Here is a 24,692-nt window from a genome sequence, read left to right as displayed (position 1 = left end):
AAACTACAAGAATTTAAACATTACCTTTATAGGGTATATTAATATAAACATTCTAGAGGAAACAAATTTCCTCATAAATGATAAGCCTACTAGGAGTAACACCTGTCTAGATGACAAGCAGAAATGTTCATTAAAACAATCTAATATATGGGATTGCAGAGCCTCTGGCTCACCACACAGGTGTGCACCATCTGCAAGTAAGGGAGTAAATAATACCAAGCAGATTTCATTAAAAGGTTGAGGTGCAGACTGGCAGGATGCAGTGTTACAGAAGCGTTTGAAATATTTATAGCTAAAATAAGCTCTTTCATGAATGTAAGAAGTAGGATAACAAATAGGACAATTGGTGTACTCCAAAAGTAGGAAACTAATGTTATTCCACTATGACCAGTAGTTCGGATGATAAGGATAGGTACAAAAATGTAAAGCAAATATACAGGAGGGAAATTAAGTGAACAAAATTTAGAGCCAATGAAATCTATATTACAAACTCTAAAAATATGTGTTAAGATGCATGGGAAGTTATAAGGAAATAGATGGGAAGGTAAGAAAGGAACCCGTACCCATTTTACCAGATGTTTTGAATAATTTTTGTGAGCTAAATACAAAATATTGCCAATCCTTGTTATCAGTTTATACAGAGGAAAATGACTGGATCTACAGTCACTGATATGACAGGAAACCAGCAGCACAAATGAGGTAATTGCACTGACAGATAAAAGTTTGCACGAGAAGTAGTTTCACGAGGTGATGATAAAAGAATAGTTATAGAACTTTGTAATTCAAAGAGGAGTCTATTATGGTCTCTCCACCCCCTTTTGAAAATAAATTATTGATATAATAGTGTTCCCACTAACTACACATATAAACTGAGAGGGTTTTTCCAGAATGTTCTGAAGTTCCAGTTTATAAGAAACAGTCCAGACAGCTACATGTGTTGGTGCGACATTAAACCACTACGAAAATACAACTTTCAAAATACTATGAGAACAATAAATGCTTCTCAGTCAGGTTCCAGGGCACAAAAATGAACCACTAAAGCTATAGTATAATTTATTGCTGAAATAATCATTTTGAGTACCAAACAATTACTGGTGTCATGTTTATTGAAATTACCAAAGCTTATGACACAGTATCAATGAGATAATCATTTCTAAATTGAAGCACTATGGTGTTAAGCACCTTAAGGGTTCCTCGCACTTCCATTCACAATATAATCCATTGCAGTTATGGACAGTCACATATTAAAAGGTTTAAGAAAATTTTGCAATTTGCAGACCCAGTTTTCAGCAAGAAGTTAATTTAAATGCATGTATATGGAAGTTTCAGCCGGCCCTGTGGCATAGGGGTATCGTGCCAGCCTCTCGCTCGGAGGCCCCGGGATTGATTCCCGGCCAGGTCAGGGACTTTTCTCTCGACCTGAGGGCAGGTTCCAGGTGTAATCAGCCTACATCATTAGAAATGAGGAACTACCTGACGGTGGGATGGCGGCTCCGGTCTCGAAAGCCCAGAATAATGGCCAAGAGGACGCATCCTGCTGACCACACGACCCCTCATAATCTGCAGGCCTTTGGGCTAAACAGCGGTCGATGGGCAGGCCAAGGCCTTTTCAAGCGCAGTGGGGTTCGGTTTTTAATATAAGAGTTTCACTAAGTCTAGTACCGGTATGTTATTTATTTAACACATGGCATTACACAATGAAAAACAATGATACACACAAACTATTATAAATACAAATAATAATAAATGAAACATACAAATAATAAAATGCATATTAATGGAATGACACAAAACAAAATATTGTTAGAACCTAATGTCCAGTCTAGCTACCCAAGGCTTGATGGTCTAGCACCGAGTCTGTCAAATTGTGTAGGCTCTCAAATTGCACTACTCAATGCTGTGCTGGATGGTTTGGTATGGTGCTCCACAATCAGAGTTTTGGATCAGCGACCTATTCTCTTGTATAGGTTGTATGCACATAATTCAAGTCCAGTTTGAATGTAATTCAGATTCTTGGTAGTCCAAGCTTGTCAATTTCTGTATTGGGTGTACGAGGTCTTTGGATGGAGCGCTCACAGTCTAAAAGTCATGCCACTCAGTATGTCATCAGCCTTATCAGTTAGGTTTTTTAAGATCATAGATTATTACAATCACCTAAAGTACAAGAAAGAATAGATCTATTCTCAAATATTTTATATCTGCTGCACTGTTAAACAAGTTCCAAAAGAAACAAACTTCTGAATACCCTACTCTAGTGACAGCACAACTGGACGTTAACCAAGCCTTTTTGCATAAACATAACATTGGAAAATGAACAAATGTACACAAGATGAACAAAGTGAATGAGTACATATATCTTCCAGGCTCTCGGGAAACTTGCAATGGAACGGCCTTCGCACAGATGTGTTGCGAAGCAAGGCTGATAAGAAACTATAGATGTTTTAAAGCCAGAAATATTTCCTTTTCAAAATTCACTCTAACAGTGAGGCTGCTCAGCATGGCGAATTTGCATATGGCTTGAGTGTGAACGACGTACAACTTTTCTTCCAAAACTTGTCATCCTAGCGAGTGGTAAAAATAATAGGGTCACAATGAATGGTGACATTGGTTTCATGACCCACTAACATTCATGGTTTTTGGTGTTGCTGGAATTATGTCCTGAAGGAATTCATTAATGTTCCTTTTATGCAGATAACGCTGAATTATTTGGGCATCTCTCAATACCACCGAACAAAGGCACGACCTAACTTGCCAAATTCGGGCTCTGGCGTCTCGGCAACACTCTAGAATGAGTTCGCACGTGTTTTTTAAGATTACACTTCAGAGAAAACGTATCACCACATTCACGACAAATATGTGGTTGCTCCCCTGTGTGTGTTAGCATATGCTTCTTAAGAGTAGATCTCTGGGAGAATGTATTACCACATTCAGTACAATGGAATGGGCGTTCACCAGTATGCGTTAATCTGTGCTGACTAAGGGTTGACTTGAATTTAAATGTCTTTCCACATAAATTACAAACTTCCGGCTTTTCCTCGGAGTGTGTGAGCATATGTCTCTTCAAGTTATAATCCCGGTGGAATGTTTTACTACAAACACTGCATCGGTGCGTCCCTTCCTCTTGGTGAGTCAGCAGATGGTTCTTTAGAGTAGCCTTCAGAGAGAAGGTTGAGCCACATTCGGAACAAACATGTGGTCGTTCACCAGAATGAAGCAACATATGCTTCCGGAGATTATACTTCCGAGAGAAGGCCAAACCGCATTCCTGACAGGGGTACGGTCGATCCTGAGAGTGTGTTAACATGTGTTTTCTCAACACGGAACCCTGCGAGAATTTTTTCCCACATTCATTACAACTAAAACGCCGCTCTTCTGTGTGAATCAACATGTGTTCCGTAAGATTCGACCTCGCTGTAAATTTCTTACCACACTTATCACAAGTGTGACGCCGTTCCCCCGTATGAATAAAACGATGTTTTCGAAGGCCAGACTTGTGAGAGAATGTTTTGCCACATTCATTGCATTGAATAGAAGAATTTCCTGGGGCAATGACCTTTGCACATTTGGCAAATGGCCTTTCCACAGTATCAGTTGGAGAACTGCATGTCAGCTCACTTCCTGTTTCCAATACTTGGCAGCAACCATCAGATGAATCCAGCAGACCACTCGTCACTACCATATTCTCCACACTGGAATACAAAAACTAATTACTATTTGTGACAAACAGAAAAGTTATATATAGCACACAGAAGGAGTCAATAAATGAGCTGAAATTTTTCTCATATTATCAGGTAAATTTGCCACAAAACAGACATCTGAACACCCTTACTCCATAGTTATTAGATAGGTACTAAGATATGTCTGTCACCAAGTGAGGTGGTTGTGCAGTTAGCGGCACACATCTTTGAGCTTGTATTCAGGAGATAGTAGGTTGGAACCTCATTGTCACCAGCCCTAAGGATAGTTTTCCATGTTTTACAATTTTCACACCAGGCAAATGGAGGGAATGTACCTTAAGGCAACGGCCAGTTCCTTCCCACTTCCTGTTCGTTTGTTGCCAGAAGACCTATTTGTGTCGGTGAAATGTTTAGCCCATAGTAAAAAAGAATGTTGTCAGGCTGACATACTGTTGGATGCTGTATGATGCTATGGCCTATTACTACAGTAACAGGTGTTAATTAAGAAGAAACCTTACAGGAACTATCACACTGCATACACAAATCACTGTGCAAAAATTACAAACATTCACTAGCTGTAGAGTGGCAAATTTTAAAGACTCTTGGCTCAACCCTAGTAGATCCTTTTACTATTTTGTATACAATGGTTAAACATAAGACAGATGTGACTACCTCAGGCAGTACCCAATCTCCATTCACCAATATTCAGGACTTATCAATCTGGGAAGCTTGAACTTAAATTTACAGAGAGCATCCCTTTCATGTTAGAAGGCATGGAATATTTAAGGGAAAGCAGCATCCAGGAAAAGAAAAGATCAAGTGTTCATAAAACAACAACAAATGCATGGAAGTAATGATGATCAGATTTATATCTGCCAATGAAGGTCTCTCAGTGCTAAACTTCAGATGTGAAAACAAAGGGATACTCCCAGTACTTTCTTTACAATTTTTGCTTTACGTTGCACCAACACAGATAGGTCTTATGGCGATAATGGGATATTTAAAGATAAGAATTTCATAATGTTTCGTATTGAACTGAGTTCACTTTTAAATTGAAGTAAGATATATAGTGGATCAACCTATTTAATACAAGTAGAAATGTAATGTTACATTCCTAGTTAATAACATACGGTACCGGTTTCGACCACTGTTCTGGGTTGTCATCAGCTGATCAAATAAAATATAAAAACAATGCATGGGAAAACAATAGCAAACGCAGTTCATGAAGCACTATAATACTTTATGGATTAGTACTGCGTGTTGAAAAGTCACCAAAATCATGAAGAAGTCGAGGATCAATCCCACAGATGAAGCCAGTAGCAAGTTCTTGAAGAGCAGCAGAACATACGTACTGACCTGCACTGTGCTTCTAAGTGTTTATGAAACTCGATGAAATTAATTCAAGGATCTGGCATGCAAACTTCATTAGCTGTGAAATCATTCAATTCAGTTTAAGATATTTGATGATAGAAATATATATTAATGTTTATAGAATCTCCAATGTCAGATGTTTGAAGATGGAGATGAAAAACAATTGACAAAAAAATTATTTCTATTTCTATAAACATTAATATATATTTCTATCGTCAAATACATGAAACTGCATTGTATTATTTTGTGTCTAACAAAGTTTGCAGACTAGATCCATTAACTACATTTTCATCGAGTTTCATAATCACTTAGAAACACAGTACCAGTCAGCATGTATGTTCTGCTGCTCTTCAAGAACTTTCTTCTTGGTTTCATCTGGGGGATTGATCCTCGACTACTTCACGATTTCGGTGAGTTTTCAATACGCAGTACTAACCCCCAAAGTATTATAGTGCTTCATGAACAGCATTTGCTGTTGTTTTCCCGTGCATTGTTTTTATATTCTATGTGATCGGCTGATGGCGACCCAGAACAGTGGTCAAAAGCGGTACCGCATGTTATTAACTAGGAATGTAACATTACATTTCTATTTCTACTTGTATCGAATAGGTTGATCCATTATATATCTTATTTTAATTTAATGATGATGGGATAGGAAAGGCTCAGAAGTGGGCAGGAAGTGGCTGCAGCCTTTATCTAAGTACAGCTCCAACATATGCCTGGTGTGAAAAGGGGAAAACATGAAAAACCATCTTCAGGACTGCAGACAGTGGGATTCAAATCCACTATCTCCCGGATGCAAGCACATGGCTGCGCACCCCTAACCACACAGCCAACTTGTCCAGTACTCCCATTAATGATAAGAATAAAATAAACTCTGAGAAAACCATAACCACATCGAGATCCCCATAGCTGACTTCAATTCTCTATGTCAAAATATAGTAGGACCTTACACAACAGCAAGTGTAACACTGTAATAGAATTGTATAGTTGTAACAGAAGCGATCAGGTCCGCACTTTCTTTTTAGTGAGCCCAGATACCACACCACCTGCCAATCTCTGCACCTGTGTGTTGGTTTAATTGACCACATTGAAATAAGTAAAAACTCAGTAATATATCATGAATGTGTGATCATAAAGGTAGGAACTGGACTCTGTTTACTTCTTCGCATATGCCATGTATCTCAAATGGACATTCAATGTCTTGCCTTTCCACTGGCTCTTCACCAGGTGAGCAAATGTTCAGAGTTGTTCTTCAGTCAAGGGTACCGCATAATGTAGCCTCACCGAGAAGTCATCCCTAGTTCATTAGTAAGAATAAAGAAAACTTTACAACTGACATTTTGCATAGAGTAATTAGTGGCTGCAAACACATCATTATCCTCAAACAAAACTGAAAGGAGGAACACCGGTTGTGGAATATTGAATTAGACCATGTGGCCAATGAGTGAGGCACAGCTTAGTACTTTAATGCAACTTGACTTGGAAACAGTCAAATAAAACTTTCAGACATGTTAAGAAATCTTATGATCGATGAAGTCTGGAAGAACTGGATGAAGAATTTAGACTACACTGCAACAGGAACTTCTGCTGGGACAGCACAGAGGCACTGCCCGAGTATTCAGTAATCTACCACGCCTTAATTTAGAATACTGGAAGGGATGTTGGTCGTCTGTAATCATGGAACCATGGAACTTCTAGCGAAATACTGCAAACAGTAGCTCACTGGCAAAGTGCCTAGGTAAATGGTATGAATTGTATAGAGATATCTGACATCCTTGTGCCATTCTGCAGAAAGTGACCCCTAGAAGTACATGGCACCCAGGGAAGAGGACATTACTGCCAAGGCTATGAATGTAGGTTGAAGTGCAATCATCGAGACCAAAAAACCAGATCCCAGTCAACTGCTGGGTGGCCAGCAGGAAGCTCAAGGATTTCATGTAATAGTCTCAGAAAGCTAACTTGAGGGGAAGGTTTCTAGAGATCTTAGTGGCAACCCTCTTTTATTCCCCTTCAACTTCCTTTTGAGGTGACTACGATTTTGTAAACTTTAAAATTTCTCTCTTTCTTTCATAATTAAAATTCTCTGCATCTAGTCACCTCTTAGCCTCTGTAATATCAGGCCATAAACCCACATGGGATTTTTAATTATTTTCTTGTGAATTTCGGAGTGCAAGTGTTCGCCAATAACTTTAATCTTTTCCTTTTACTAAGGCCCGGTAGATTATTGCCCCTATTAATTTTATTACCATATGATGCATACAAGACAGTATAATAAAAGAATTTGTACAATATTACAGCATTAGGACCAAAAGGAAAATAAATTTAAATATGCATTTGTAGATATTTAATCCATTCAGTTGCTTTTGGATTGGCTGCATGAAAATCTTCCAAAGACCCCGGATACATATGTAGAGGGCACTCCTGTACGATATGTTTGATGGTTTCTAATACATATCCACAGTCACAATGAGGTGAGTCTATCCAGCCCCACTGATGTAAGGTTGCACTGGTTCGGGCAGTGCCACATCAAATTCTGCTGAGTCATGAACAGATAGCCTGAGGGAGATGAAGTCCACTTAGTTTTATGGTGGGGTCATCTATTTCAATCTGACCACGAGATGGAGATTTAGACCACCCATCCTTCCATATATTTTGGGGGTCAAACACAGTTGAAGTAAGTTGTATAGCCATTCTGTACGCTGGATTTAACGATTTCAACCTGGATGTAATGATTTGGATGATGTCTCAGTGGATAGAGAGAGCGTCATTCTTCATTATTCTATGCCACAGACAAGAGCTTGCTGTCTCCTGATGTGAGGGGGAACAACATTACACAGTACAGGTAGCCACTGAGATGGAGTGCAGTAAAGAGTGCCAGAGATTATCCTCATTGTCTGGCAGAGTTGCATATAAATCAGTTGGCAATGGAAGCTGTTCAACCATATTTCTGCACAGTATTTAGCTGGAGAGCATGTGATAGCCAAACAGTAGTCCTGAGAGCGTTGACACCAGCGCCCCGTTATGTTCCGGCTAACCAACTGAGTAGGTTATTATGGCTTTTCAGTTTTGCGGCCATTTTTTTCAATATGATGGCTGTAAGTCTGTTCTCTGTCCAACATCACTCCTAAGTACTTAAGACAGCTGTTGTATTTCAAATATTGGTTCGCAAACATCACTCTAGGTTGGTATCTTGCCTGCAAGTTGCTAAGATGAAATCTGGTTACCTCAGATTTGGAATGACTTGGTCAAAGATGCCACTTTCTGAAATAAACATCGAGCTTCTGAAGGTCTTCATTCAGAATATTCTCTGCTTCTTGAAAGGAGGTACTTTGGACTGTAAGATTTATATCGTCTGCAGAGATGGACTTAAAGGATACCATTCCTGGCAGATCGTTGCCCCCGGTAATTATAGTTATTCTACTTCCTACTTAATGCAATGCAGACTGTCGAGTAAGTAAGACAGTGGAAATTGGTTAATGGTTTACGTAATGTAAAAGTTAAATAATGCCACTGAGAGGCTATCTTGTAAAGTTTGGAGTGTAATTTCCTAGAGAGTAAGTGTGTGGAGCAAAGACACTCCTTCTAATGTAAATTTTGGAGCCCAATCTCCTCTCTTGTAATTAACTGGAGCAATTGTGGTCTATCTATCTCAACTTTTACTGTACCTGATTTCAAATAATTATTGTTTCTAGAGCTGTAGAGCTCCACCTATGTATTTCCAATTATTATGTTATTGTTATTGTTTAATGAAGTTTAAGATCTGAAAGGAAAACAAAAAATCCTAGGAAAGAAATAAAATTTCAAAGTTTAGAATTTTATATAAAAATGTGATCGTTTCTCCATCCACCCATTCAAGCCCGCACCGTCTTACACCTTTGCGTTCCACGATATCCCCGGAACAAGTGGTAGTAGAGCGTGATTGAATGGGTCTGGATAAAGCCTCTTTTGATGGCTGTTCATAAAACTTGAAACTGAACTCTATAAAAAAACTGTTTCTGGAATTTTCTAAATTTTTTAACTTTCCCCTCCACTATGCCTGTTTCTAGGTAAGACCTTGCACCATGGTATCTTTGCAAGGAAGAATTAATTTACGAACTTTTAATTAGAAAGGTCCAGTCTGGTGGCACGGTTGCTATAGATACTGCTAAACTTAAAGAATATTTAGAGTTTCCCATCAGTATTCTGGTACATGAGAAGGAAATTGATGACGCTCTGTCCACCATCACCGACAATACTACTGAGCTCGCCTCTGTTTTAAGTTTTTCAAAGTAGTGAACCTTTTGGACATCGGCTCAAGCATGTTCAAACTAGATTGTTCCATTTTTACAATAGAGCTAGGGACATATTGACTCTGAAACTGGACGAGCATGCGAGAAAAGCTAATGTCCTAGTTGAACACCTTTTCGAGATGGCTGTGGCATTACGAATTGGACCTGAATATATACGAGAAGACACATATATGAACTACGTGTTGGTATGGCGCAGCTCATCTTCTATGATAAAATGCGTGCAGCGCTTGGCAATGTGTGTGTGTATCAGACTGCAAAATGTACTCTAACCCCATCTGTCCATGAACCATGGATCTTGTATTGTGTACTGACTCTGCTCTCCAGAGCGTGCTACGATTGTCTGACATTACTGCCTCATGCGGCCTACTGCGGAAAGTGACTGTTTACCATTAGAGCTGCTCGAGAGTGGACGATTCTGGTAGCCATGTATGGCATCCAAGCCATTAACATGATGAAACAACTGACCGGCATTGGTTAAAATGGGTGGTAAACCCCATCAAGGGATGATTATTCATATCCTTTTTAAATGTTAATATTTTGAAACACTTCTAAATATATCATTGGTTAATTCCTCCCTGTGAGTGTTACTAGTCATAGGTCAATAACGGCGAGTTACCTGGGATATCTCCTTATGATGTAAGTACTGCTTTTATGAACTTCTTCTGTTAATGTAATCTTATCTGAAGGTGTCGTTTTAATTTATTTGGTGTACTTTTTGTGATCTGAATTCCATCTTTGCATTTACTTTGGTACGCCGTTTATGCTTCAAGTGGGTGGCTCATAAATGTGATGCTATTGTTGTCCAGTTACTTTGAAATTTTCCTTTGCCTTTCAAAGTTTTATTTTTCACCTTCGATATATCTGTTTGCGTGTTTGCAGTGTGTTTCATCCTTGATGCGTGTGTTGTAGCCATCGCGGGTCGTTTCTGTGTTTTTAATGCCGTAGCAGTGTTTATTTTCATTTTGATCTGTTTTATTGATACGTATGTTTCTACTCTCTTATGCCGTGTATTGACATATGTGCTACAAAATCACTATTTTTCACAGTTTTTTAAATATTACTATTATTTTTAACAGTATATTAAATTTCATAAATATTAAATTCAATTTTCTTTTGTAAATTAAGGGTTAGGCTCATATGATTTGATTATCACTACATATTATTAATTAAGTTATACTTCACATTAAGTTGGTTTATCCCAATGTGACTTTTTAAAAAGGTAATAGTCTAAGTGGTAGTTATTGTAAAATATACCGTTTTCAATTAGGGTTTTTGGACAGCCCTTAGTGTAAGGAACCTGGTTCTTATATCTTCTTCACATCACTGTGTTATCTTATCGTGACTTGTCAGTTACGTAACTGGCTCATTATTATGGGTCGTATTTTTTGGCAATAGCAATACGGACAAATTTTTCATATCTGCTTTCTTGCCTATATATGCCCTTGTAGGTACTTAAAGTACCATATTTCAGCAAAATGAACTTGCAAAATATTGCAAAATCTGATTTATTGTGCGAATTATGCAAATATACCCCACTTGGTACGAAAAATGCAAAATAGTACTGGAAAAGCTCTCCAATAAACGTTGAAATGATTATGATGACTATTTTACTTTCCTTGACAGTTGCTTGACAGGCTGTATATTCTCTACACAAATGCACACAAAGTGCAGTTCCGCGGTCTCTAAGGCAATCAATAAAAATCGGTATATATTATCGATTACAGCAAATGGTGTTGCGGTCGTAACAAGAACGGTCGTATATACAGCAGTGCGCATTATACTCGTTGGCACTGAGAGTTCACTTCTGGCAAATGTCCACCATTTAAGTATAAAAATGCAGAAAACTAAAGTCACACCAGTTTTTCTCGAGGGCCGAGCGTTCTATGTATTTGATGCTGCAAGAAAGATTCCACTGTGGAAGTACTGTAATGTTCGTATTATGTGGAAACGAAAAGACACGGACGATAAACACTGCAAAGAATCAGAAACACACAAAAAGAAGAAGAATGAAGCAAATAATAATCAGCAATACTTTACACATCGCAAAGAAGTTGGAAAGTGATAGGCAGCAGTTTGTAAAAGACACAACAAAAGCATTCATGCAAGCCAATATTCCTATAGAAAAACTGGATAACCCTGGCATGAGGACATGGATGATTATAAAAGGAAAGATGAATAATACTGTCTTTCTTGTAAACCACGATGGTATTAGTAGGCCTACTGTAAATCGATCTCCTGGTTGAGTAGTAATAATGTTATTGTTTTTGTCCTACTACGGTTTTCGGAGACGCTGAGATGCCAAAATATTGTCCTGTATTTGACGGGGCTGACGTATTAGAGCACCTTCAAATACCACCAGACTGAACTTGCCAACTTGGACTCAGAAAGCCAGCATCTTAACCATCTGAGCTACTCATCCCTGGTCGGGCAGCACCAGCCTATTTGTGAACATCTTCCAGGGCTAGATGGCTTTGAAACATGCAGTGAAAACACATCTGGTACAGACGAAGAAATAAGACGTTATTTGTGAGGTTTTAAGAGGTTTGATAGAAGACCACAGTGAATTTGCATCCAAGTGTTCACAAGCATTATGGTTTCTGACTTCTAATAAGGTCAATGAAAGGGGCTTCTCTGCTTACACAAAGATACTTTCTGACCCTGCATCCTGATAATGCTGAAACCATGCTTAATTTTTACTTTGTAGACAAGTAATTCAAAATGGAAAAAATATGTAGGCTATGTATTGTACCCGGATGAGATGGCCCAGAGGTATCATGATTTGATATTATAAAATAAATGCAGGCATATGAGAGTATTCAAATATACACATTGTCATTCTGGTGTAGACCAAGAGATTTCAACATTGTCAGACGTGCTCGCAACAATCTGTCACCAAGAGTCAGGCCCGTAATAATGGGTAGTAAATTTCCCGGTCAAAAGCTAAGAGGATTAAATCTACAACTCAGAACAACAGTCCTAACTGCAACAAGGAAGTGAGCGAGCAGAACAAAAGAGGAGGCCATACGTCACGGATACGGAGAATATGTCCCACGCCTCAAGGCATATTGTTGTTAAGTAGTCAGAGGGAGATATCTAAATGAACTGCTGCAGTGTTAGCCAATGACAACATTTCTAAAGGACTCGCAGATGCGCCAACATGACAGAAGTTAATATGAATTCCAGTTATCTCCAGTCGAAATAATAATTAAAATATTCCAACCACTGAATTGAACAGACGGGATTTTTAGATGTCATCCCCATGTTGATTAATTGTAAGTTTGGTGAATTAAAATATAGAATTCTAGGAAAAGACCCACCCTGTATTCCTACTGGTCAGCGATATCGCACCAGCATAGACTTAGGAGGACAGAAATCAAGTAATATCTCCGTGAATGTGAATCACCAGTTTAATAAGTGAGATCCAAATCCACGTGCAAGTGCAACCCCCTCCCTCTGGTATGACCGCGGATGACCCCGGCGGGAAACCATATCGTCCATAAATAACCAGGAGTTGGACCTCACATCACCAGTCGTATGAAGTAGTTAAGTCAGTACCTCGGGACGCAATCGAAGTCAGTTAGAGATGAAAGTACGTGAGTTGTTATGAGAGTGAAGACGAACAGTGAGTATATTCATAGTACCGAGTGTAAATAAACAGTACAACTGTATGTTGAAATTAATACATTTCTAAGGACCGGTTTCATCAACACGTGTTAAATATATACTAACAAATAGTTAGTTAACACGGAGTTAAAAATTTAACATCTTGTTAGGTTTCTTGCGTTTCATCAAACTTTTCTTGTGAAATGTTAACTAATCGACTGTTAACTCTCCCAATATTGCGAACTGGTGCGAATCAAGGAGCCAGTGATACGAACATGCTGTTTTACAGCACACTCTGATGCGCTTTTGTTTGAGTACAGCTGTAAAATATGGCGCGTGAAGTGAAACGGAATCGTAATTCTAATTTTTCCTCCTTCGAAGAAGAGTTGTTAATTGAATTAGTTAGTGAATATATATAAGTAATTGAGTGCAAGCGCACAGATGGCTTGACGATAAAAGAAAAGGACGAGGCGCGGGAAAAGTCCGCGAGGGTTTCAATGGGGTTAACAGATATTTTTCTTAGCGGGTATCCACTTGTCACCTAACAAAATCACATCGTTAATTGTCCCACTTCAAACGGGAGTTATTAAATATTGTATTGTCGTGTGCAGAACCAGACCACCTAGCAAGTACAGTATATCCCTGATTTGGAGGATTAACAGAGGAATATCGCTTCCGATTACGATATATTTCGGCCCAATTGCCTCCAGGTGATTGGATTCTTACATGTGTGCAATCTAATGCACCTAGAACAAACACCAGGAAAACGGCTTATTTCATAGAAGTCGCGGATAATTCGCTGACTCTCTTCTACTCAAGGAAATGTTATATACCTCCTTCTCATGGATGCTATTGCTACAGACACTCGACAAACAACTCTACTAACAGTGGCTTTAGAAATTCCAGCATTGTCTCCAACCATTATGTGAAAATAACCAGTAGAAAAAAATCGTAATATTATCAGTACCTACAACATTGGAGAAAGAGGTAAGTTTCTCTTCGTAGGATATTCCAACCTCACTTGAATTTCGTCAACAACCTTAGCAACGACTATTTTCGATAACTTGTATCTATGCAGAAATTCTGCATCCGTCAAATTTTCAAAGTCATTACGTCGCTGAACTCTTCTTCGATCAGGATTGTTTTGTAAAAGATCTAAACAGAGCAATTCCGCCTCGAAAGCGAGATTCACAGCAGCCATTTTGGAACAGGTTGCTAAATGCTAATGTTAGCCATTTAACATTGGAAATAGCCGATGTTAACTTTAATAGGCAGTTTAACATTTGTTAATGTTAACAGTTGTTGATGAAACGCAAATTTTCTTGAATCGTATGTTAAAATGATTTAACACCTTGTTAAGTACTAACATGTGTTGATGAAACCAGGCCTAAAGGTTTCATGTGATTGAATATAAATAACTAACAGAACGCCGATAGTACTTTTTTGAAGCCAGTGTACGGAGCTGGAAGTAAATATTTCAAGATAGACGGTGGTACAATAATTGTCCGAGTGGGGAACTGTAGGAGCGAGCGTACACGAGACGGCCTAGAAATACATCAGGAACTGCCGGTTGACTAACGCGATATGCGCCGGGTCGAATAAAACGACACCTCGTTGTAAGTGTCACGACTTGTGGTTCGGGCTCAAGGAAGAACATAATAGTGAAAGTGTAATAGGTCTTTAGGCACCTATAAGTGTTGTTTTTGTATAAATCATTGTAAATTCTTTAGTAAGGTGTTAATAATGGGTAATCGCCCAGAAGTGTTTTGTTTTGTTATTATTATAAAAGTGCGACATGATGCACGAGTAAACCAATATGGGCCCATGAGGCTTCTCCATCGCCACGAGACAATGAAATTCTACACAGGAATGAGTACACAAATTTGATATGTTTGGGGATGTTGTCATGACAAAACAGAACTTAGGGTAAATTAATCGTGGTTACTTAACGTAACACACGGATCGCTTCCCGAATCCATGATTTATTTAAGATCGGCGGATGAACTAATTTACATTAACGTAATTATGGGATAGACAAATTAATTAATTGGATATTTGTTTGTTGTGTATAATGTAAGTATGGGATATTTCTTTCAATTAATGCATGCTGTTTGTGAATACTTTGATTTAAGTTCATTTCAAGTGTTAGATTTTTCGTTTATGCTAACCCAGTTTATTTTGCCTCTTCAATCACCACGGTGATTATTTGTACCTTAGTTAGGCATATTTGTTACCAGAAAACCAGATTATGAAAGGAGAATTCGCTGGTGAAAGTAATAATCAATGTAGAGATAACATGTGGCGTAAAAGACTTTAATTCGGGTAGTAAATTTGATTTTTACGTAAATTGATGATTTCACGTTTTTGGACTTTGTATAACCATAAACATTTGTTTAGACGTGATAGAGGCACGTGTATAGGATGGTCACGTTAGGTTGAAAGCCCAGAGTGGTTTGAGCCCATTTTTGAGATTGGAAGCCGTGCGGGACGAAAATCCGGCATGAGGTGAGAATTGAGCCGTACTGTTTTTGATGGTGAAATAGATAAATCTCGATGCCTAAGACGATATAATGTCGATTCCAGTGTTATGAGTGGCAGAATCCACGCACCGAGGATTAATTGGTATATTAAATGTTTGAAGAGTTCCAATGGAATAAATGGACTTCAAATGAAAAGGAAGGAATAATTTAGCAATCGCAGGCTTTGGATGTATTTGCCCAGCCGCGATGTGCCATGGGATTTGAGATGTGTCTTGGGAGGACATGGTGTCCCCATAAAATTAACGGCAGTACAAAAAGGAAGGTTGCGGTTTAGCAGTTACGAATACATTCTTCAAGCATAAGGCTATTCATCGCTATGCATGGGAGGCTAGGGGTACCAGATCCATAAAGGACTATATCTTAACAGACTTCAAATTCAGGAAATCTGTTAGGAATGTAAGAGTTTTCCGGGGATTTTTCGATGATACAGACCACTATCTGATCTGTAGTGAACTAAGTATCTCTAGGCCTAGGGTAGAGAAAGTGAATTCTATCTGCAAACGAATAACGGTAGAAAATCTCCAGGACGATGATATTAGATAGGAGTACATGGATATGATTAGTGAGAAGTTTTGAACAGTAGACACTAAACAGGTTCAGGATATAGACAGAAATGGGTGGCATACAGGGATGCTGTAGTAGAAACAGCAAGGGAATACCTAGGAACAACTGTGTGTAAAGATGGGAAAAGGCAAACATCTTGGTAGAATGATGAAGTGAGAGCAGCTTGTGAACGTAAAAAGAAGGCTTATCAGAAATGGCTCCAAACAAGGGCCGAGGCAGACAGCGATTTGTACGTAGATGAAAGAAACAGAGCGAAACAAATAGTTGTTGAATCCAAAAATAAGTCGTGGGAAGATTTTGGTAATAACCTGGAAAGGCTAGGTCAAGCAGCAGGAAAACCTTTCTGGACAGTAATAAAGAATCTTAGGAAGAGAGGAAAAAAGGAACTGAACAGTGTTTTTAGTAATTCAGCTGAATTCATAATAGATCCCAGGAAATCACTGGAGAGGTGGAGGGAATATTTTGAACATCATCTCAATGTAAAAGGAAATCATCCTGGTGGTGATGCGAACAGCCAAGCTCATGGGGAGGAGGAAAATGTTGGTGAAATTACACTTGAAGAAGTGGAAAGGATGGTAAATAAACTCCACTGCCATAAAGCAGCAGGAATAGATGAAATCAGACCTGAATTGGTGAAATATAGTGCGAAGGCAGGAATGAAATGGCTTCAGAGAGTAGTAAGATTAGCATGGAGTGTTGGTAAGGTACCTTCAGATTGGACAAAAGCAGTAATTGCACCTATCTATATGCAAGGGAACAGGAAGGATTGCAACAACTATCGAGGTATCTCATTGATTAGTATACCAGGCAAAATATTCACTGGCATCTTGGAAAGGAGGGTGTGATCTTTCGTTGAGAGGAAGTTGAATGAAAACCAGTGTGTTTTCAGACCACAGAGAGGCTGTCAGTATCAGATTTTCAGTATGCGCCAATAATTGAAAAATGCTATGAGAGGAATAGGCAGTTGTGTTTATGTTTCATAGATCTAGAGAAAGTATATGACAGGGTACCGAGGGAAAAGATGTTCGCTATACTGGGGGACTATGGAATTAAAGGTAGATTATTAAAATCAATCAAAGAAATTTATATTGACAATTGGGCTTCTGTGAGAATTGATGGTAGAATGAGTTCTTGGTTCAGGGTACTTACAGGTGTTAGACAAGGCCGTAATCTTTCACCTTTGCTGTTCGTAGTTTATATGGATCATTTGCTGAAATGTATAAAATGGCAGGAACGGATTCAGTTAGGTGGAAATGTAGTAAGCAGGCTGGCCTATGCTGACGACTTGGTCTTAATGGCAGATTGTGCCGAAAGCCTGCAGTCTAATATCTTGTAACTTGAAAGTAGGTGCAATGAGTATGGTATGAAAATTAGCCTCTCCAAGGCAAAATTGACGTCAGTAGGTAAGAAATTCAACAGAAATGAATGTCAGACGGGTGATACAAAGCCAGAACAGGTCGATAATTTCACGTATTTAGGTTGTGTGTTTTCCCAGAATGGTAATATAGTAAGTGAGATTGAATCAAGGTGTCGTAAAGCTAATGCAGTGAGCTCGCAGCTGCGATCAGCAGTATTCTGTAAGAAGGAAGTGAGCTCCCAGACGAAATTATCTTTACATTGGTCTGTTTTCAGACCAACTTTGCTTTATGGAAGCGAAAGCTGGGTGGACTCAGAATATCTTATTCATAAGTTAGAATTAACAGACATGAAAGTAGCAAGGCCGGGCTGAGTGGCTCAGACGGTTAAGGCGCTGGCCTTCTAACCCCAACTTGGCAGGTTCGATCCTGGCTCAGTCCGGTGGTATTTGAAGGGGCTCAAATACGACAGCCCCGTGTCGGTAGATTTACTGGCACGTAAAAGAACTCCTGCGGGACTAAATTCCGGCACCTCGGCGTCTCCGAAGACCTTAAAAAGTAGTTAGTGGGACGTAAAACAAATAACATTATTATTATGAAAGTAGCAAGAATGAATGATGGTACAAACAGGTGGGAACAATGGCAGGAGTGTTCTCAGAATGAGGTTATAAAGGCTAATTTAGGAATGAACTCAATGGATGAAGCTGTACGCACAAACGGGCTTTGGTGTTGGGGTTACGCAAGGTGAATGGAGGAGGATAGGTTACCTAGCAGAATAATGGACTCTGCTATGGAGGGTAAGAGAAGTAGAGGTAGACCAAGACGACGATGGTTTCTAACGATTTTCAGATAAAAGGTATAGAACCAAATGAAGCCACAACACTAGTTGCAAATCTTGGATTGTGGCGATGTTTAGTAAATTCACAGAGGCTTGCAGACTGAACGTTGAAAGGCATAACAGTCTATAATGATAATGTATGTATGTATGTATGTATGTATGTATGTATGTATGTATGTATGTATATTTAGATGTTCTAAGATTTAATACATTACAAGAGTTTACTTTAAAACCCCTAATCACAACATCAGTTAGGTTAACCCAATACTATGAGGAAGCTATCACAAGAAATATAGATCACTATGACTATTTATTTCACGAAATACCCACCGAAATAGTGTCAGTTTTAACACAGAAATCAACAGTTATATTTCAACAAAAAATAAGGCCTTTACTCATTATCTTAGCTTGGAATTTTCTTCTTGTTTTTGCGAGGCGTTATTAATGTAATAATGTACTGTTTTCATCTGGAGGCGAGATCATGTTTGACTCTCCTGCTGTGTCGACATCTTGGGTTACTTCTACTGCCTCGTTTTCCAACTTATTGACTATGGGTTGTTAATTTGCTGATTTTCTTGACATTTGATTGTGTTGTGATTTAAGTTTAATTTATTACTTGGGTGAATGATCCTTCACTGGGGTTTGTCAAAAGCCACTCTACATTATTCAAACTACGCTTTATCCCTCCGTAAAATTTTTAATTTTATTTAACATAATGTATTTTAATAACTTGTTAAGACCAAGTTAGGTAATGGTTCACCATTTTTATGGAATAGTATTATTTCTACCATTACTGTTCTGTTCACCTTAAAATTTCCCTCATTTAACAAACATTTAAAGATTTTTCATTTTATTTAAAATAAACTTCATTTAATCTGATTATAGTTTTGTTTTTTGAAAATTGGTGTTACTTTTGGTGTATGCCTCAGCATCTCCCAGGGATCTACGCCTCTTTTTTTATATGGGATGGGTTTCCAGCGCAGTTCTTGCTTTAACTTATGTATGTGAGTTGTATTATTGTTTGTTTTTCCTTCCTTATTGTTGACGTTACCCTATGGCGTAATCTAGCCTAACATCATTCCCTGTAATAGATTGGGGGCGTGGCATGTCAAATACGTTGTTGTCAGCCGCTAGTGTTAAGAGTGACTATCTTCCAACAGTAAACTTAACAACGGAAGAGGACCCTAGTAAATCAGCTGAGAGTAGGAAATCTGTTGTCCCACAACAAACTTCCGTCCCATCTGGACAAGTGGCTGATCATCCACAACAATTTCCACCTTTCTTCATCAGTAACGCATCTTTCGAACCTCAACATCCAACATAATTTCCGGTAATATCCCCTGGATTTAGTAGCTTGCCACACCACTTAACCATGTTACTTAAGGGCACCTCCAAATTTCAATATATTTAACTAATGATTTGATCACCTCTCTTAGGTTTCTGCAAGAATTTCAGGATCATGCTTTAGTATTTTCTATGTCTCATTTCCAAATTCTCCAAATCATTTACCCATACTCTGTTGGCGTCCTCTCTTATAAAATTGTAAAAGCAATAGCAGTTAAATGTTTTATAGAAGATTTCCATGCGCATCTATTAGCCAATTTCATTCAAGCAAGAGCTATGTCATCCTTGATACAGAAGTACTATTTCCGAGTCCATTGATCAAATGTTGAAGGATGGTATTATTCGACCTTCAAAGTTGACATATTCATTGCCCATTTTTCTTGTACCGAAAACCGAAGGTGGTTTCGGGCCTGTTATTTATTACAGGGTGTTAAACTGCAATGTCATATTACAATCAGAGCCCCTTCCTTATCTTTGTTCATGTTTCTCTTGGTCGCGTAAGGCTAATTTCTTCACCATCCTATATCTTAACCAAGAGTACAATCAGGATTCCTCTGGCAGAAGAATGAAAACATCTAACTGCTATCGCTACAGATTGGAACTTGTACAACTACAACCGCGTGCCGTTTGAGCTGCCCACAGGCACGGCTCTTCTTACTAGACTGCTGGATAGGGTCTTCTCCAACACCAATTTGAATATCTTTATCATTACCTTGACAATGTCGTGGTGTTTTCTGAAATCTTTGAAGAACACTTAGATCATCTTAAGGAAGTCCTAAATCGTCTTTGTAAGGCTGGATTGACAGGATAGAGGAGAAGTATCGGCTTGAAGAATATGAAAGAAGCTGAATGCATTGTTTGCAAAAATTATTAGCAATATGGATGATCTAAACAATGGAAAGGCATGTGAATTACATATCTGGATGTAGTAATATTATAGGAAAACATCATACATAGCACTATATACATTTCCAACAAGGAAAACATCAGAGTAACAGCAAGGACGATGGATTCAAGCAACACACACATAATGGTAAATACAAAGTGGATAAAAATATACTGCTGTACAAAATCTAAGGACAAAAGTAATTTTCACATATTGTGTTACTGCCAAGTAACACAGCTCGATGAATCTTGAACCATAGATGACAAGAACAGCTACAGTATGGTACGGTAGGCAACTGGAAGGAATATGCAATGAGGTGAACAGAAATGACACTGTTATACATGTACTGGGGTACACCCGCTTTGTGCATTTGGAAGGCCATCTGTGACATAATTTCTGAAACTGCTAGTGGAAGAAGTTTGGACATTTATCATCAGATGTCTATACTGTTGACTTATGTGTGCCCTCTGGTACGAGGATGAACAAACAATTTTCAAAGTAACTTTGTGTGTCAAGGTTTCATGAACTGAATTGTTTATAGATTGTTTTTGGTGTTCAATGGTTTCTAGCACTTTTATCCCTTCCTGCCAGCTTTAAAAATTAACCAATAAGGAATTTTTGTAATTTATTTAATTTACCAATAAGAATTGTGTGTGTCCAGGGCTTCGGCCCAGAGATTTCTGGAACCTTCCCCGCTATAAAAGCTGGGACCATTGGGGCCATATTGTCTTTTGATCGCTCCAGTCCGCAGTCAACGTAGGGGAGGGCTCGGGTCGTCCATCTCCGGAGGTCCGCCAGCTCAAGGTAATGGCAGACATCTTTTAATTGTCTCAGACAGGTAGTTCGAGGGGAAGGTTTCAAAATTCTTTGGTAATGTAAAGAACTTAGTGGGAAGCCTATGTTTCTAGTACAGGCTTAGTGCCTCCCAACCAACCGAGCAGATAACACAGTGAATACTGCCTCTAAGTGTGGTTGTGCTCAGTCCCCTTGTAGTTTTGTACCTCATTATTTGTAATTGCTTAGCAAATTTTAAAATTTGAAAAGAAAAGGAAAAAAGGCAAGAAATAAAATTCCTAATTTTAAAGTTTTTAATTAAAACTTGATCTTTTCTCCAACGATCCATTCATGCCTGCACCTTCTTTCACCTCTGCGTTCCACAGAATACCCGGAAAATTCAGACAATAAATTACACCTAAATGACTCCGACTCATGATGGTCCCCTGGATATCACAAAAGATGGGACATGGTTTATAAAAGGGTGTGCGATCACCACGGACAGCGGTCCAGGCTCGGCAATGTGTTCCCCTGCTGGCCACAACATTCGTAAGGAGTTCTTGTGGTAGGGCATTCCATTCCTCCACCAGTGCGGTTGACAAATGCTGGATGGTTATTAGTGCATCTGAACTTGCTGCAATACTTCTGCCCAACATGTCCCCCATGTGTTCAATGAGATTTGAGTCAGGAAAATGTGCAGGCCAACCCATTCCCGGAATATCCTCTCATTTCAACACCTCATCCACCTGCGCTGTTTGATGTAGTCGTGCATTATCATCCATAAAACTCAAGTAAAGGCCAAATGCATCCCTGAAAAGACTCACATGGGGAAGGAGTATACTGTCACTGTAACGTTGACTGGTGAGTGTACCCTGTTCAGAAATTGGAGGTCAATATGCCGATGCAACATTATGCTTCCCCACACCACAACATTTGCACCATCAAAATCATCATGTTCGACAATGTTCCTGGGTGCATTACGTGTTCCCATGTCTCACCAGATGAGGGTACATACACAATCCTTACTCAGACTGAATCTGCTCTCATCTGAGAAAAGCACACTACTCCACTGCTCGTCGATTCAGACTTTGACACCATCACAAATGATGGTGTCAATGGAACACAATGCAATGGTCGTCAAGCAAACAGACCAAACCCATGCAGTCGCTGTGGCACTGTGGAGTATGAACTTGGGTGCCTTGCAGTCCTGTTAAATGTGGTTGCAATTCTACCTGCTGTTTGACGTGAGTCTCCTTTTGCCTTTGTAGAGTGCAGTGGTCATCTGCTCGACATCCTCCTCTCCTTCGGGCAGCAGTACCTCTGGTTTCGAATGTTCTCTATGCACGTGAAACAGCATTACCGAACACTCATCACACTTTGTCCTTTTTCAGTTTCCCGATGATTCTTCCTCGTGTGAAGTCATCCAAATGTTGTCTATGGGCCATGTTGTAATGTGCAATGTAACAGCTTGCTGTCTTGTCCCCTTCCTTCAACTTTGTGGGGCGAGACTAAGTCAGTGCCAACATCATGCCCGGTGTCTATGCACATGTGGGAGACTTCTGGCAACATGTTACAGCACATTTATACGTTTCAACCAAGTAGTTGATAAGTTATATCCATCCCACATCCTTAAGTTTTGTACACAAGTGCATAATAATACTGTATACAAAATAGACATCTAAGCGACTGTAGTGTTAGCAGAAAGAACAATGTATGAATGAAAATTCAAAAACCTATAAACTAATGAACATAGAAATATGATTCTTTCACCAAATGAAAGTCAACAGTACATACATATAGGAAATGGGTGCATTGTAGAGTTTAATTTATAACTTCAACTCCTCTTTGTTGGTGGAACAATAGAAAGCAATCGGATTTGCACAAACACAAGTTGCATTGTTTACACATAAAGGCTGACTGCACATTTCTTTCAGATAAAGTCCTCTTCTTGTCAGCAGCACATTTCACACATGATTTTACCCTACCAGGAATTTTTACTATGGAATGGAATTGTTTTGGAGATGTGGTTGCATCAGGAAGACTTCCTTTTTCTTCATACTCGTTTGCGGCCAGTGAAATTCCCAATCAGCTGTTTGACAAGCTGCATCCTGAATTCTAGCTGTGGTGCTCCATGTCTACTGTTGAGACAATAATTTACGATACCCTCATTTGTTGGACATATGTATTTGTGTGTGTGTGGGGATCTTATCTACCATTCTCGGCCATTGTTTGAATTGCCGTTAATTTAAATGCCTGAACTATCCTATTTAAAATGCATTTTAAATCCATTGTTACGTCGATAGCTTCAAAATTTCTGATTCGCACAATAAACCAGTTGAAGTGCGTGCGCATCCGGTCTACTGCTTTAAATTGAGCGCTGTGTTTCTCACTGGCCGGCACGCCAGTCTGTTCCCGGCGGACACGTTTGGAGGAGTTGTGTACAAAATGCGACTGAAAGTTGTTGGAGTGGAGTCCGATAAACCAGGCTAATAGCCTCGTTAATTAAGGCATTTGCCTTAGTTGTAGTGTGTCTCAGGTTTACTGTTCTTTAACATTTGTGTGACCGAACTGTGTGAAGGAGGGTTCTTCATTACAAAATGGGCTAGAACGTAAGCTATTGGATTACCGTATATTAAATTAGACACCCAAGGATGTAAGTACAAGTATCTTCTTAATTGTTTCAAAACTGTCTACTGCCGGATAATGTGGAGAAGAACGTGGGTAACAAGCAATTTGTGACATCTATTATATAAAAATTTTGGCAACGCTGTTAATATTACTTCGTGTCTACTCCGCAACTGTAATTGAAATTAGGCCTATAGATATGGACATGTCGACCACAGTTTATTAAATTAAGCTGGAATTTCTTCTGCATCGGACAATTTAATAATATAAATTGTATCTTCTAAATATTAGAATGTAACTTAACGTGATTTTGGTAAGGTTCTATATCCAAATTATTATAATGGAGTAATTCTGGAACATGGTATATGCGCGGGTGAGAGGCCTATTATTCCATTACTTTAATTTAACTGAGATTATCGTTGTGCTGCTTTTTTCTGTTTCTTAAAGTTTTATTATTATTATTATTAATTTTGTTGGTGGATTCCTTTCTACTTTTCTTGGTTCATATTTGTGGTTCCTGTTGGACTGTTGTCAATGTTTTGAAAGACGTTATGTGCTAGTATTGTTTTTGTAATGAGTCATTGTTTAATTACTTAATGGGATGGTTTATTTCCGGTCTTATTCACCCACTGCCGTTTTCCAGGCCCTCCTGAGATTGAAATTTTATAACCGGCATTTAAATCCTCTGTTAATAGGTGGTTGGAGGAAATGTTTAGTTCAAAATATTATAATTATATTATTGTAATATTGTGGTTTAGGAAGCTGAAATTTGTTTCTAGCATTTCTTAAAAATACTTATGGGTTCCCTCCTCAGATTATTCGC

The 24,692-nt window shown here is 38.8% G+C and overlaps 1 protein-coding gene across 3 annotated transcripts in view; it reads right to left on the bottom strand.

The window, feature by feature from the left end:
* Positions 1-562: 562 nt before the first annotated feature.
* LOC136875118 (oocyte zinc finger protein XlCOF6) overlaps positions 563-24,692 on the bottom strand; it is a 91,622-nt gene continuing 67,492 nt past the window's right edge. For all 3 annotated transcript variants that reach the window (XM_067148856.2, XM_067148857.2, XM_067148858.2), the window contains one exon: positions 563-3,689. In XM_067148856.2, the coding sequence (XP_067004957.2) occupies positions 2,744-3,689 (946 nt within the window). In that variant the 3' untranslated portion in view covers positions 563-2,743. The remainder of the gene's footprint in view (positions 3,690-24,692) is intronic.

Source organism: Anabrus simplex, chromosome 5, assembly GCF_040414725.1.
Source record: "Anabrus simplex isolate iqAnaSimp1 chromosome 5, ASM4041472v1, whole genome shotgun sequence".
Lineage (NCBI taxonomy): Eukaryota > Metazoa > Arthropoda > Insecta > Orthoptera > Tettigoniidae > Anabrus > Anabrus simplex.
The sequence above is the reverse complement of the archived record's forward strand: the minus strand, read 5'-3'. Positions and strand labels throughout refer to the sequence as shown.